General features: G+C 28.9%; 3 protein-coding genes across 12 annotated transcripts; 1 reads left to right on the top strand and 2 right to left on the bottom strand.

The window, feature by feature from the left end:
- Positions 1-102: 102 nt before the first annotated feature.
- LOC126923534 (dolichyldiphosphatase 1-like) lies at positions 103-2502 on the bottom strand. The gene is made up of 5 exons (XM_050737072.1): positions 2274-2502; positions 1805-1905; positions 1556-1734; positions 1250-1477; positions 103-1182 (listed from the first exon to the last, which is right to left on the bottom strand). The coding sequence occupies exons 1-5, from the start codon at positions 2383-2385 to the stop codon at positions 1053-1055; spliced, it is 750 nt and encodes a 249-aa protein (XP_050593029.1). The 5' UTR covers positions 2386-2502; the 3' UTR covers positions 103-1052.
- Positions 2503-2930: 428 nt separating this feature from the next.
- LOC126923519 (meiosis regulator and mRNA stability factor 1) lies at positions 2931-13907 on the top strand. Of its 10 annotated transcripts, XM_050737039.1 has the most exons (26): positions 2931-3047; positions 3120-3230; positions 3512-3835; positions 3937-4080; positions 4179-4460; positions 4783-4949; positions 5701-5795; positions 5889-6084; positions 6348-6519; positions 6596-6800; positions 6873-6952; positions 7032-7157; positions 7241-7393; positions 7467-7865; positions 8109-8284; positions 8373-8545; positions 8622-8833; positions 8903-9053; positions 9125-9300; positions 9376-9759; positions 9826-10029; positions 10099-10369; positions 10447-10820; positions 10911-11003; positions 11082-11454; positions 11541-13907. In XM_050737039.1, the coding sequence occupies exons 3-26, from the start codon at positions 3551-3553 to the stop codon at positions 11594-11596; spliced, it is 4947 nt and encodes a 1648-aa protein (XP_050592996.1). In that variant the 5' UTR covers positions 2931-3047; positions 3120-3230; positions 3512-3550; the 3' UTR covers positions 11597-13907. The 10 variants fall into 10 exon arrangements, with proteins under 10 accessions (XP_050592996.1, XP_050593005.1, XP_050593004.1 ...); XM_050737048.1 differs by lacking the exon at positions 3512-3835 and having other exon boundaries at positions 2932-3047; XM_050737047.1 differs by having other exon boundaries at positions 2943-3230; positions 6426-6519; positions 6641-6800.
- Positions 13902-14952, bottom strand: LOC126923536 (NADH dehydrogenase [ubiquinone] 1 beta subcomplex subunit 10). The gene is made up of 4 exons (XM_050737075.1): positions 14748-14952; positions 14504-14639; positions 14276-14415; positions 13902-14196 (listed from the first exon to the last, which is right to left on the bottom strand). Exons 1-4 carry the CDS (start codon positions 14827-14829, stop codon positions 14072-14074), a joined length of 483 nt encoding a protein of 160 aa, XP_050593032.1. The 5' UTR covers positions 14830-14952; the 3' UTR covers positions 13902-14071.
- Positions 14953-14983: the final 31 nt, after the last annotated feature.

Below are 14983 nucleotides of genomic sequence, written 5' to 3'. Positions count from 1 at the left end.
ATTTCTCCTTTCATACTTTATAATACAAATTTTTGGCTTTTTAACGACCATTTGTATACTATTGCGTTTAGGTATCACTTTAAAAGATATATAAAACGCAGATATTTTTTGCACTGTGCGTCACTTTTATTTAAATTTTAGTTATAAAATGTTATTGCGTATTTACATCATAATAATTTCGACCCAGGAATTGCAATTTTTGCTTATTTCTCGGTACCAAATTTTGTATTTGTTACAATGTAATCGTTATAACAACGATATTTAGTTGAGCAACATAATGATGATATAATTCTAACATTTTGTTTTTTTCTGTATATTAAATATAAAACAAAATTAACATACATTGTGTACAAGCATAAATAAACAATTTATCATTCTTCTAGAAACTATCTCATTTAGAAATCAACAGCTAAAATAATCACTGACTAATTAAAGTTTTTGATTTCGCGCATTTAATTGAAATACTAACTTTTCAATTCAACTGCTTACTAATTCTTATCTTATGTCTTTTCACTTGCAACTGTTTTAATATCGAGATAAATGCAGACTCTAATATTATTTACTTAAATATACTGTATTAAAAAATCTTTTACCCCCCTTTTTTTTAGAAATAAAATATAGATGTACTACGACATGATTAGAAAGTGTACAAATTTCTATCCTAGATTTATCTTTCGTTTAAATTAAAAATTGATCAACTTTCAAAACTAGAGAGAACATTTTGTCTTCATGAAATAGAATGTAAATATAAAAATTAACAAAGGAAAATGACGTTTATCAAATATGCATTATAAATAATTTATGCTAAGTTATAAAAACTTAATTGAAAAAACGTACACGACCTAAAGCTATTAACATGAAAATTCATATGCAAAATTTGTACTAATATCTTATGTATTTAAATATTATCAGTGGCAAAGTTCAGTGCCATTGAATCTTAATTTAAATGAATCTTTAATTTTTGTATTTCATCTGACTGAATTTATCCACTTGATGTTAGACTGATTTTTTATATCCTATTTGTTGTCAGCCCATTGGCCAGACATTAGGCGTCATTGCGATTTCATTGATACTAGTTTTCTTGAACGTGCTCGCGCCTCTGTACGAATATTTGTATATTCAAACCAAAGAATATTAGGAATTAATGTTGTATCGCGTAATAACAAATATTCTGATATCCGCCTGAAAATAATATCACATGTAATACTATCTTTCATGAGATTAGGAAGCTTTTTTAACAATAACTTACCACGATACAATTACAGGAAAAATTGGTGTAAGGACTACATATGTGATTGTAAACCATACTGCCCCTAATATAATACCTATGAATGTACCCCACAGAACCTGAGATTTGCTGTGGTATAATAAATAAACTCTACTGTATGTGACTAAAATAGCAACAATTATACAAGCAGCTATGATAGTGATCCTCCAGAACTTTTCTGAGATGCTGCTGTTATTATTGTGATGTAACCTACAAATATATACATATATTTATAAATATACATAAAAGACATAATATAATTACCTTTGGAAAATAGAAGTAAATTACCTGATACATATAAAAAGTATGGTGTATGTAGCAAAAAACCACATAAACTGTGCATGCATCGATGGCATACCATATTCAACGTAAACAGCATCACGTCTCATTGGCCTTGCTTCACAAATTGTGTGTTTTAAAATAAAATTTATCCATTCATTAAATATAACACCGCTAAAAAAAGTAATCTGAAAAAAGAATCAATATTAGATATTAAAACCATAAGCATATTAAACTATCTATAAAAGTTGTACTTACTGTGTGTAAATCTCTTCTAAAGAGAATCAATGTTATAAAACCAATTATAATAACAAATGGTACTAAACTTATCAGAGCTAAAAACTTTCCAAATAAATCACCTGCAAATTAAAGGAAATTTAAATAAATATATCTTTAATAATCTAGATAAACTAAATTTAGGTATGAATACACAATATTCCTAAACATCAAGTCTCATATTTTTTAATGAAATGCATTGTTGAAATACATGTTCTTGTTAAACATATGCAAAAAGTTGAAGTAAACAAAAATTATTCGGCACATGAGAAAACGCGCTAACTAAAAATTCTGACTGAAAAATATATACAAAATTGGATTGAAAATAATTAATTTAAAGATACAATATTTTTCAAAAAAACACCAAGCATATTTATAAGACAAGAAATTTTTACATAATCACACAATGAAAAAACAATTAAATTATACTGAAAAATTTTAAGATACTCGCCTTGTGGATATTCAACTAAGGTAAGGGACAAAGGGACCCATTCTGATTTTTGGACAGTATCAACGAAACGCGATTTAATTTCATAAAACGAGTCGTCGTCTAACGATGCCATGTTATCGAAATATTTGAAGTGACCATAACTCGGACAACTCACCGCGCAGCAACGATCATGGAATTCGAAGGATAGTGGGAGAAACCTGACAGAATAATTTCAATGTGCATATAATTTAACAGAGATCCGGCAAGAAAAAGTAATTTTCGTTATTTCTTCTAGTATGTACTTATTTGACCAACCATATTCTATATTATTTATATTCATTACAAATTTGATCAATTATGCGGTTCCATTTAACATTATAGGAAATATGTTAAAAAGAATTGAAATTACGCACAATTAAGAATTCGTGGAAATAAAAATAATTACGAAGTACATTTTTCTGCAAAAATATTATGTTACATTCATCTTGAACGTATTAGGTATACATATTTTTAAATTGTATGAATAGTAAGAATACAGAATACGTATAATGAATAACGTATAATATAACATTTTTAACAATTTCATATTATTTAATTATTTAATAATATTTCTTAATGTATAGAAAATAAATATACAGGTTGCGAAATTGAATTATGCAAATTCAACTAGTGACTTAAAAAAGTAAAGTTACTATCTGAGCTTGCAAGATGCATTGTGCACTGCGTAAGAAGCGGGAGAGATAGCGAATTGGATAGTTGAATGTTACTTTGATCGATGTTTGCTTCCTGTTTGTGGTACTAATTTTATTCAAGAGTCGATACGATATATGTGTCGTTTGTGATTTTAATTTGCCGATTGTTTTGTAGTTTTTCTAGAACTTTTTAAGAAATTTCGTTTATCTTACGTTTGGCCACGTCCTGTATGCCCGTACAAGCCGACAACAATTTTTTAAACTATGTGATGGATTAATGTTTTAGGTAACATACGATTGTTTGTATATTATATCATATATTGAATATTATCTGTGCAATTTTTTAATATTATTTGATGATGTTCATAATAATAATACTAATACATTATTAACAACACAAAATATAGTAGTGATATTTATAAATTTTGTTAATATTCATTCTCTCTTCATTCTCTTGCCATTATTAGGCTTTATTTCCCTATCACACGTAATTATATATTAATAAAATATTGCTTCTATTTATTCCCATTGAATATATATTTATTATACGCATTATTTTGATCGTAGATTTTGTATTGGAATGTTACATGACATTCTTTAAACCACATGGCAGACCAAGGTAATGCAGATTACTATGCACTTTGTACAAATGACCAAAATAAGACAGAAGGTCTAAATGAAAGGCTAATAGAAAGGAGCATATCTCAATCATTATGTGACCTAAATAGTAGCAATAATAGTGTTACAGTTGAAAATGCAGCATCTGTTTCTCCATTATTAAGTCACTATAAATATCATCGTTTCTCACATCATGATAGTCCAGTTAATTTTTCATCTTTACCAACGTATCTTCCACCCATTGGTGTATTTTGGGATATAGAAAATTGTCATGTTAGTATTAAATCTTATAATTTTATATTACTGAAATGTATTATATAATACTATAGTTAAATATATTTGAAAATATAAAATATTTCTTATGATTATTATAGGTACCAAAAGGAAGGTCTGCCATGGCTGTAACCCAAGTAATTAGAGAAAAATTTTTTGGTGGTTATAGGGAAGCAGAATTTATTGTAGTTTGTGATGTCTTAAGAGAAAATAATCGGGTTATGAAAGAATTGAATAATGCTCAGGTAAATTAATCTGTGTATGTTTTAAAATTATAAATTATTTAATAGTAGTATTATTTTTTATATTATAATGTTGCATTTATAAATCTTGTGTTTCTCAGGTTAATTTAATACATGTTGCTAGAGAGTGTAAAAATGCTGCTGATGAAAAACTCAAACAATCTATTAGAAGATTTGCTGATATTCATGGAAGTCCAGCAGCTGTGATTTTAATATCTGGTGATATTAATTTTGCTCCCGATCTCAGTGATTTGCGTTATAGGAAGAAAATTCATGTGATACTTTTACACATGAAACATACATCTGAAGCATTGATACTGTGTGCTAATGAGCACTATGATTTCTCAGAACTTATGGAATCACTGCCATCTACAACAATACAGGTAAATATTAGTTAATTTCTAATTTCATATAACATTTTTCTAATGTTTTCTTAATAACAAATGAAACACAAGTAGCATTTGTAATTGAAGCTTTGTACAATAAACTATTTCATCATAATTGTTTTTTTATTGTTGTATATAAATATATCTATTAATTTGTCTGTTAAGATCAAAATATTTTTGAGTTTGTAGTAATATGTATATCTATGTAAAATAGTTTAAAATACATACTATCTTTATAAATGTAAAATATGAACATGTTAATTATCTCCATATATGTGTGTATGTTTTTTAGTATTTTGTAAAATTATATACCTTCCAGGTTACTGCATATTGCGATCTCCTAGTTAGTAACCTTCCTGGAGATCAGGATATTATGTCTATTAAATGTTATCTTAAACAAATGTTCGAAAGCTGCGGCGGTCGAGTGATAGAAATCCAGTCAAATACTGCAATTGTACGCTTTACTTCAAAACCTTCTGCAGACAGGTATTATATATATGTATATTTGTTGTCTTCTTACTATTTCGTAAATTTTGTTTAATTGTATTCAAAATAATAATTGTATGTCTCAAAATGTAGTATAGTGCGTATTCATAATTTAATTATACTACAAATAATATATGATATCAGACGTAGCTTTATGTTTGAATAACCCGCCTATTAAGTGACCAATAATTTACTCCTGTGTACAAACATTCTATTGGTCTGTTTAGTATTAACAAAAAAGAGCTGTATTTAAAGTATGTAGTAGGGATAGATACATAAATAAGGTAGAGTTCAAATAATGTACAACAATGTAACGAACCTAATGGCACTGTAAGAAGATTATAATTTTGATTTGTATAACATACCTAGTTCATATATGTGTATAGTAGTAATTAAGTGTTGAAAAATTGTTATTTTCTGATATATTGTTATTATTTATCGTTTTATTTATCTATATTACAATGTTGACACAAACTGATAATTTTATTTATATATAAGGTAAGATAATAATATAGTTGCTAGTAAAAAATTATTACTGCGAAAAATATAAGCATTTAGTGAATTATATATACTAATTAAAATGAATTGAATTTCTCTGAGAAATAAACGGATATTATAATTTGTATTATACATGTGTTTATTAAAATCTTCAAGGTCATTTATAGACAGAATTGATTATCTTGTGTACTGGCCTTTTGTAATCACAGTTAACCGACTTTGCTTAATAACAATGTGACTTTTTTTTTTATAGGGCTCAGAAGCGTATGGATGGAAAGATTATTCTTGGTTCGAAAATTTCCGTGAAATTTCAAAAAGAGAAAACAAGAAATTTTCAGCAAATTCAAGGTAATGTTGTTATTTATATAACGTAATATGTATGTATATATTATTTATTAACAATACACTTTTTCTTACAATACACAATTCTTACACTTTTAGCAAATTCTATAAATAGAAACGGTACTGTAAGTGAATCAGAAATTGTTACCAGTTCTCCAAAGCAAATGTACAGTGCAAGTGCTTCGTTAGCGGGTGGAAGAGCCCTTCAGATTCCACATTATCAGCCATCGTCGCCGGTTATTGGAACATATTCTGGATGGAATGCTCATTGTGCTTCTGCTTCAGCACCAGTAGGGTAATATTTATTTTAAAATTTAGTTATATATATGTATCAATAATCATAAGAATGATGAACATCCGAGAAAGAGTCTTAGAGTCGCAAGGAGACATTGTCTTTGCTTGATTCGGATTTTGGAGTCGCGAATAGACATTGTTCTTGCTTGATTCAGGCAATGAAATTAGAAAAACTTTGATCTTATCTGATAGAATATGGAACAAAGTAATGACAATTGCTATAAATATTTCAAAAATTAAGATCGTTATATTTATTTTTTACAGGATGGTTCAACCATCATCCGTTTTTGTTGGCAGATCGTATCCAAATAATAGTAATAATAATAATGTAACTTTTAATAGAACTTATAACGAACTTGCAAGGGCTCAATCTCCATTGTTTTGGCAAGTCTCTGGTCCCCAACAATTTGGTCATGTATGGGAAGAACAATATAAGGTATGTAATTTCATTGAAATTTCGTTTGTGAACTATGTTGTGTATAATTTTGACTTATTATTTACAATAATTTAAGGTGGAAAAAACGAAAGTACTTAGTAGAAGAATTCATATTCCGCAGGCTCGGGAAAATGGAGTTGTAAATACTAATACTTCTCGAAATTCTGAGGGTTTAAGACGTATTAGAGGTACGCAAACTTCGTTTGTTCAACCTCCAGAATGGACTGGTCCAAGGCAACAATATCCTCCGTTGAATGTTCCTGCGAGTTTGAATGGAACTGGTATGTAGATAATCTCCTCCTTTTTTTCTAAAAAATCTTAAATTGTAATTAATAAATTTTTAATACGCGTAGCTCAATCAAATTTTAAACGCCGAAGTCCATCTCCTATGTATGATTTGCAATCACGAGAGAGAAATCAGTGGAATGGACAGGTATAAATTAATTGAAAATGTAAATTAACAAAGTTTAAATGGATTTACTTCTTCAATACTTCTTTCCTTTAAAAATTAGCAGAATGCGTCTGTACGTAGTACTAGAACACCGTCGCCTTACGAAAATACAGTACAAACGGTAAGCCAACAAAGTAATCATACCTCACCTTATCATCCAAGTGATACGGAAAACGAAGAAGTTGAGGTACTTTTATTTTTTTCTACTCTCTATGTGTTCGCGCTTATTTATTCCTTTCTATATTAATAATTTGTTTTTCAATACATTAGAATTTTTTCAATCCAATAAATAATCATAATGGAGTATCAACGAATAATGAAACGTGCACACCAATTGAACTGCAAGTAACTAATTTAGACCAAAGTATTAATCCAAAAAAGATGAGACATATGCTTGTCTCTATTTTTATGGAACATGTGATGGTAAATATTTAGTATTACAATTGCATTATTTTAACTTTAAGTAACTTCCACTTATTTTTAATTAACATTTTAGGTGTTAAATGTTTCTATTTTTACACAGTCTGATGGTAACTTTGCGGCAAGTGTCAAAGTACCTTCTTTATCAGACGCACAATACGCGATTTCTCAGTTACATCGTCGTAAAGTAGGATATAAACGTATTTTAATATCGTATGCTCATAGTGGTAGAGCAAGTCCTCAGGTTGTACGAGCGCAAATTGTGATGCTACTGCAAGAAGTACCTGGTCATAAACTCCCTCTTTTTAAGTTTCGAGAAATGTACGAGAGTCGTTTCATGATTTCCATCAGCGTTTCCGAGTTGTACAAAATGAAAGACGTTTGTATTATTACGGAAGATCCTGGTGGTAGAATGGTTTCTCTTAATCCGGATCATAGAAATACTCCATCGCCATGTTTTAATACTACAAATCAGGTACCTTAGGTCTTATATATTGTATACTATTATATAGTAAATTCTAGGTTCACGATGATGTATATCAAGCCGAGTTTAAGCTTTTCCGATAAGAGTAGAGTTATATTATTCCTCTTATCGTTGAGAAGCGATGACGATTATCTAAAAGCGATGAAAGATTATTCTGAAATAATATAAAAAATATTTAATATGTAAATATGTAAATTACATATGAAATATAAACAAGTAAGTGTAATGTTTTAGGAGGAACAAGTAGAGTTACCATATTGTACTATACATACGTTAAAACCATGGTCTGATAAAGGATGGGCTGAACAAAAAGTAGCATCACTCCCTAATGTAAAAATTTCTTTAAAGGTTCTCGATCCACGTATACACCAATTACTAACGACGCATAACGGAAGTTTACCATTACCTAGGTATATTGCTATATCGTAATTTCCAAATAAAACTTAATTTTGTTTCTTTTTTTATTTAATAATTTTCTTCGTGAAAAATTAATTTTAGTTTGCCAAATTGTTATGAAGCTGAATTTAAAGAAAAATTACAAGTAGTTGAAAATGGAGTACCCTTAGAACATCTAGTATCTTGCTTATCCTGTGTTGAATTGAAACAGGGTATTGGTAGTGTAAAGTATCTTATATGGACAGGAAATAAAATTCATGAAAATAATCAGGAAGGTAAGGTTCTTTAATAGTGATTGTTAAATTAATCAATGATTGATCAACATTAGTATAATTTTTGTTTTCTTCTTAGAGAATAAATGTGTGACTTCTCCACTTGCAAATCAATTAGCACTTTTCAGTCGTGAATTAGTTGATCTTTTGAAAACTGCTCCACACTGCCAGTTACCATTTAACCGTTTTATACCCGCATATCACCATCATTTTGGAAGGCAATGTAGGGTCGCCGATTACGGATTCACCAAACTAATTGATTTGTTAGAAGCACTTACTCATACCGTACAAGTACGTAAGAAAATTGAATTAATTTAAGATAAATTATTTCACTGATGAGATATTAATAATGCAATTTAGGTAATGGGCGAAGGAAACAATCGTGTGGTCACATTATCTCATCGTGCACAAGTACGTCGTTTCACATCTGATCTTCTAAGAGTCTTAAAGTCCAAAGCTAGTAAACAAGTAGCACTTTCAGAATTTCCAAGTGTTTATGCTAGAGTAATAGGTAAGGATCTTTTACGGTATTAAATAATTGAAAAATACAATGCATATATAAGAGAAAAACATTTTTTCTAGCTAAACCATGGGATATTGTGGATTATGGAGTATGTGAAATCGAAGACATTCTCAGTGAAGTGTCAGAAAATACTGTGGTTGTCACTGTGATTAATGGAGGAGATAAGATGATAGCTATTCCCAAACGAGAACAAACTGCAGAAGAGATAGAACGAACAAAACAATTTGCTGTCGAAGTATGATATAAACAAAATAAAAAATGTAAGAAACTAATTATGTATTTATGTATAAATATATTTATACCCTTTTAGGTTGTCGAGTTGTTACGACACGCGCCTCAGTGTAGAATGCAATTTAATAAGTTTGTGCCATCGTATCATCATCACTTTGGTCATCAGTGTCGAGTATCAGATTACGGCTTTACGAAATTAATTGAATTATTTGAAGCTATACCGGAGATAGTTAAAATAGAAGATGATAATTCCGGAGAAAGACAAATTTCTTTAACAGAAAAGGAAGGTCTTCTTGTACTTTCTGAACAAATATCCAAATTAATTACTCGGTCGAAAGGTTGTCTTAGTGTTTCTAATATTGCACAAAACTTTTTACGTCAATTTGGCTATGCGTTAAAACCAGAATTATTCGGTTGCATCTCTGTGTTGCAACTTATGCAGAAACTTGGGGACACTGTGAAGGTATTAAAAAAGAACATTAGAATTATTTTCATATATATTCAATATTTTAATTTATTAATTTTTCAGATTGTATATTTGCCAAGTAGACCTGTAGTTATGATGGTAGATAAGTCTCACGTGCAGCAATTGATCTTACAATGCCGTCGATTACTCATGGATAAACCACAACATAGAATGTCACTTCAAGAGTTCCAACACTTATACGCTCAATATTATTTAAAATCGTGTAACATAGACGAACTAAAGCAAAATTTATCCAATGTAGTTCGAGTAAGTTTTAATTCTATTAAATGAACATATCTTTACAGAAAACTTGTAAAGCTATGGATATAATTTCAGTTTACAACACTAAAGGAGGAACAGTTCATAGAACTTACTCCATTACATTGTTTTGCTTGTAATGTATATCGTGTAATGATGAATTATGGTGGAGCGCTAAAACTTTCGCAGTTCGAGACGGCATATTTATCTACTATAGGTTCCGTTTGTAACCCTGTAGACTATGGATTTCCAACACTTTTTGCACTTTTGCAAGCATTGCCTTGTACGGTAACAATAAAATTATCACGGCGCAAGAAAAACATCATATATTTAAATAAAAAGATTACTGGTAGGTAAAAGTAGTTATTCACAACTGTTTAGGAATATCTATTATAAAAATTGTATAATTCAATTTACTTCTATAAGTAGCTGTAGGTATAGCATTACCGCCAACATATGCATCAGGATCATCGTATTGTGATACAGATTCCAGTAATGAGTCGTTTGAAAGCGATTCATCCTCTCGTGTCAATGTTTCAAATAATTCAACTATACCTGAGCAAACAAAGTGGGTAGAGCAAGTTTCTGAAAGTCAGGATTCCTGGAAACAAACAGATACGGACAATCTATGGTCAAAAGACTCTAACAAATCTTGGATGACTTCAAATTCGGAAGATAGATTGGTCAATTGGTCATTACAAGAAAATGGAAGCGAAAGCTTTCTCAAAAACCTAATGCAAACACCAATCATGCTACATGGTTTTACACCTGCACCTCCAAAACCAGATTCTCCACCTGAGGTACTTTCTTTATAAACTCTATTATGTGTCTTTTATTTAATAATATAATATAATATAGCATAATGGTAAATTTTATCTTTTAAATTACAGGAAGATCTAAATAAGAATCAATGGGAATCATCAGTTTGGACGACACCAACGAAATTTGCATATCTACAGGATGAACATATTACTAATGTACACGTAAATATTACCTGCATATGAGTACATTTAATTATTTTTGTAGTACAACTTATTAGTATACTTTCTTTATATTAATAGGTTCCTCCGTTTACTTTACCTCTTTCTTGGAATCACATCACATCCAGTGATAGTAACTTACTATCACCAACAAAGAATTTATTAACTGCTGCAGCCAATCCTTTAAATCCACGTACTTCACCTTTCTTCTCTTCCAAACGTAACTTGGTTGTTGCCCCTCATCCTTCTGAATTACCGCTTCCATCTTTATCATTAACTCCCAAAAAGAACGTGTCTTCGGAAAATATTATAATTGCTGAGAGTTTTACAAATAAGCAAGAAAAAATTGTTAATAGTTCTATGGAAGACATAAATCTTAAAAGTAATGAAAATGGTAGCAGTAACATGGAAAGCAATGGTACTAAAGAGAAACACAGTACTCCTACACAACAATGTAAGCAATGTACTTCTCTTAATAATTAATTATTATTTCATTTAAATTGTAGCATATCATATATTGAATAATATATTTTTTTATAGTATTTACAAGCAAACGTCGTTTAGCTGCTCAATTCAATCGACCTATTGAGTCATGAATTCAGTGTGAGGACTAAGAACGTATTTACATACACTGCAGAAGCAAAGAAGCTGATATCTGAACACATTTTGTACCCATACGATGTGTTAATGATGTTAATAAGGAAAGGAACTATATTAGCATGTCGGTAGGCTGTCACACAGTGGGTTCAAATACCTATATGCCATTTTCTAAATGATGGTAGGTACCCTCCCCTCATTTATATAAGAATTAATTATGGTAACAATATATCAATTTGATACATACGGAATAAAAAACAGAATTTATTTTCAAAAGGTATGAAAATATACACGTACATAAATATCTATATACTAAGTACCTATAATTTTTGGTTTAAAAATTATGAATAAGTGTGCGGCGTTTATACCGAGTGATCTGTACTGATTGTATTGCGTGTCAAATTCATGTAGCATTTTTCATACTGTGATATAGAATAGAAAAAGAGGAAAATGAATGCAGATGATAGTGCATAAGGATGAATAGAAAGTGGGCAATAATTGTACAAATCGTATAGGATTGGGCCAAGATCCTATATTGAAAGCTACTATTTGTTATAATAAAATTATACCTTAGTAAAATTTTATGTAAAGCGAAAATTAAAATCGAATTTTTTGTTCATTAATAATGTAATTGCTAAGCATTCTTTTTTTAGCTTTATTAAATGAACTGTTTTCTATGATGGAGATTTTATTGGCTCAACCCTATCAATTGTTGTAAATTATTCTCATAAAAAATGAATTGTACTAGAAAGATCAACATATAAACCGTTAAATTATTGTTGCTCAACAATAATCTTATTCTCAATTATGAATTCCAATACAATTCATTTTTATAATTTAACATTAACTTTATCTTCCATTCGTACAATTACTTTTCTCATTCGTGTCAGAGAATTCCTTTTATTAATATCTGTTCATTTTTTATTGCGTATATGATAATACTTTGTAATTCTATTACGAATGAATGCGTTTTGAAAATTCTAATGGTAATTGAAGTGCAATGTATGGTATTTAGAGCTGTCATATTACTTTTTTGTATAAATGGAATGTTTTTAATTAAGGAATTATTAAGTTTAATGTTAGTAGTCAATATTGAGTAACTCAAACTTGCAAGAATGGATGAAACAAACATGATATAATGAAATTTTACGAATTCCATTTAAATTCATTAAAGGGATTGTCGAGTAGTGATAGGCAATAAATATTTTATCGGAAGTGAGACAAATAAGAAGTACACCTTTGTATCGATCAGGTTTCGAACTTTAATGTTACTTTTAGTAATGACAATATTATTCTACGAGATTTTGTTTTCAGCGTCAAATGAGAACAGAGAGAGAAAAAAAGATATTGATCATTATCTACAAAAAATATGATTAATAGATTTAATATATGATATGAATGAATGGTAACAAATTGCTCTCTTTGAATTATATGTAAATGATCTTGTTGATCTCATATTTTATTTTATTATTAAGAAATATTTTATATTAAAAATAAAATATGTGTACAATTTCGCGAACAGAGGGGAGCCTGGATCAAAAACATTATTATGAATTGTTAAATGAGTTGCCACTGAAAAGATTCTACTGCAGGTTCGCTACATTGCTTGAGGTATTACTAAAAAAATGAAAAAATCATGAATCGACTTAATCGTACTAAAATTTATGATTTGTTATACAACAGTCATATGTATTAATATTTTTACCATGTTTTCTAAATCTAATTTGTATTAATTTATTCAGATCAAATGAGATAGCTTTGTTACATGTTGTATATTTATTATGTAGGCATGTGGGTTCTATCGTATTTTATATCTATGTGAAAAGAGTGATAATTTTTACTTTATTTTTTAAATTGTACGAATTCGTCATTTTTGATTTTCTATTAGTCACTACAAGATTTCTTTTTATATTTTAAGAAACTTTTATAATTTGTGAATCTAAAATATTTAACATTATGCACTTATATTTTTCGTAAATATTGATTGTTTAAAACATTATTTATAGTAAATTTTATTTAGAATGGTTCTTAGTAACGTTCTGACTAATAGAGAATTAAATTGGTCTTTATGCAAAAAATGTCAAAACGTGTGAAATACTGTTATAATTGCATAAGAAAGTTTTATTGTAATAACAAATACGAAGAAAATTATGAAGTATAAATAATCAATGGAATCTTCTAAACAAGTATTGAATAAGATAATTTGTTATACAATAGATCACAAATTTTCATAAATACTATTGTTATAAGCGATAAAAATGAATCAGTGTATGAAATTTGAAAATTAAATTTGTGAGGTACAAATTTTAAGTATTAGTTGTACAATCATTTATATTTTTATTCATTGTACAATAGTTCATAATACAATACATTAATTTATTTTATCACTTTTTACAGAGTATCTATCCATGTAATGATACAAACTCAGCTTTAATTTCAAACTGAGATATGTAGTATGAACATGAATTAATATTTTATATCGCGTATTTTTTATTAGTCATACCGCTACCGACTGGACCATGACGCCGTTCCCAAATCATGCGATGCTTTTGTTTCATGTATGCATCAATTACAGATTGGTTTGGACCAATGTCTCCATCTGTATTTCGTTGATACATTAGAATTAAAAATAAAACTTAGAATAAAGTAAGAATGATAATTTAAAGAATGTTATATACATTTCGTAAACCAAGCACCAGATGCATCTTTATAAGCATTATAGTAGTCAGTACAAAATTTATCTTTGTCTTCCCCATAGTACCATCCACAATCTTCATATCGTTGTCTTAGTATACTAAGAATTTCATCATCAACCATCCTAATTTTGATCAAATATTCAAGTATTAGAGCATTTAGTCGATAATGTAAAAACATATAATATTATATAAGCATTTAACGAGATGTACTTATCACGCTCAAATTGATATTGTGCTTCTGTAATACAAACAACGTCTAGTTCGTAACATTCATCGATTGTCGGAACTCGGCGAAATTTTTGATGATACCATGGATATTTCTTCTGATTTGGTACAACGACCTTTTCTGTTAAAATAAATCATATATATATATATATATATATATATATATATATATATATAAACTGTCATTGATTTCTATAATGACATAACCAAATAACTGATTAGATAATACCTCGGAAATATTCGATCGGTGCGTCCAATAAATAAAATATTTTGTTCATTATTCGATAGAAGGTATTTTCTTCCGGATCCATTTTTTTATAGATTAACTTACAATATACACAAACTAAAAATTATTTAATTTGTTGAAAATATGTACACTCGAAATTGCAAGATCCTCCATTCAACTCATACAAGGATCACACATAGAAAAACTACACACTGACAACGAGAGAAAATAAACTACAT

This window comes from Bombus affinis, chromosome 13, assembly GCF_024516045.1.
Source record: "Bombus affinis isolate iyBomAffi1 chromosome 13, iyBomAffi1.2, whole genome shotgun sequence".
In the NCBI taxonomy this organism is placed as follows: domain Eukaryota; kingdom Metazoa; phylum Arthropoda; class Insecta; order Hymenoptera; family Apidae; genus Bombus; species Bombus affinis.
The sequence above is the reverse complement of the archived record's forward strand: the minus strand, read 5'-3'. Positions and strand labels throughout refer to the sequence as shown.

Bases quoted from the DNA above. Each gene is read 5' to 3' on its own strand.
- LOC126923534 (XM_050737072.1), bottom strand. From the start codon at position 2,385: ATGGCATCGTTAGACGACGACTCGTTTTATGAAATTAAATCGCGTTTC. The intron at 1,735-1,804 runs GTAAGTACAACT...TTCTTTTTTCAG, and splicing joins TTAGAAGAGATTTACACACA to ATTACTTTTTTTAGCGGTGT. The intron at 1,183-1,249 runs GTAAGTTATTGT...TATTATTTTCAG, and splicing joins TTTCCTGTAATTGTATCGTG to GCGGATATCAGAATATTTGT.
- LOC126923519 (XM_050737039.1), top strand. From the start codon at position 3,551: ATGGCAGACCAAGGTAATGCAGATTACTATGCACTTTGTACAAATGAC. The intron at 6,801-6,872 runs GTATGTAGATAA...TAATACGCGTAG, and splicing joins TGCGAGTTTGAATGGAACTG to CTCAATCAAATTTTAAACGC. The intron at 8,834-8,902 runs GTACGTAAGAAA...AATGCAATTTAG, and splicing joins CACTTACTCATACCGTACAA to GTAATGGGCGAAGGAAACAA.
- LOC126923536 (XM_050737075.1), bottom strand. From the start codon at position 14,829: ATGGATCCGGAAGAAAATACCTTCTATCGAATAATGAACAAAATATTT. The intron at 14,640-14,747 runs GTATTATCTAAT...TTATTTTAACAG, and splicing joins ACCGATCGAATATTTCCGAG to AAAAGGTCGTTGTACCAAAT. The intron at 14,197-14,275 runs GTATATAACATT...AACGAAATACAG, and splicing joins TGGTGCTTGGTTTACGAAAT to ATGGAGACATTGGTCCAAAC.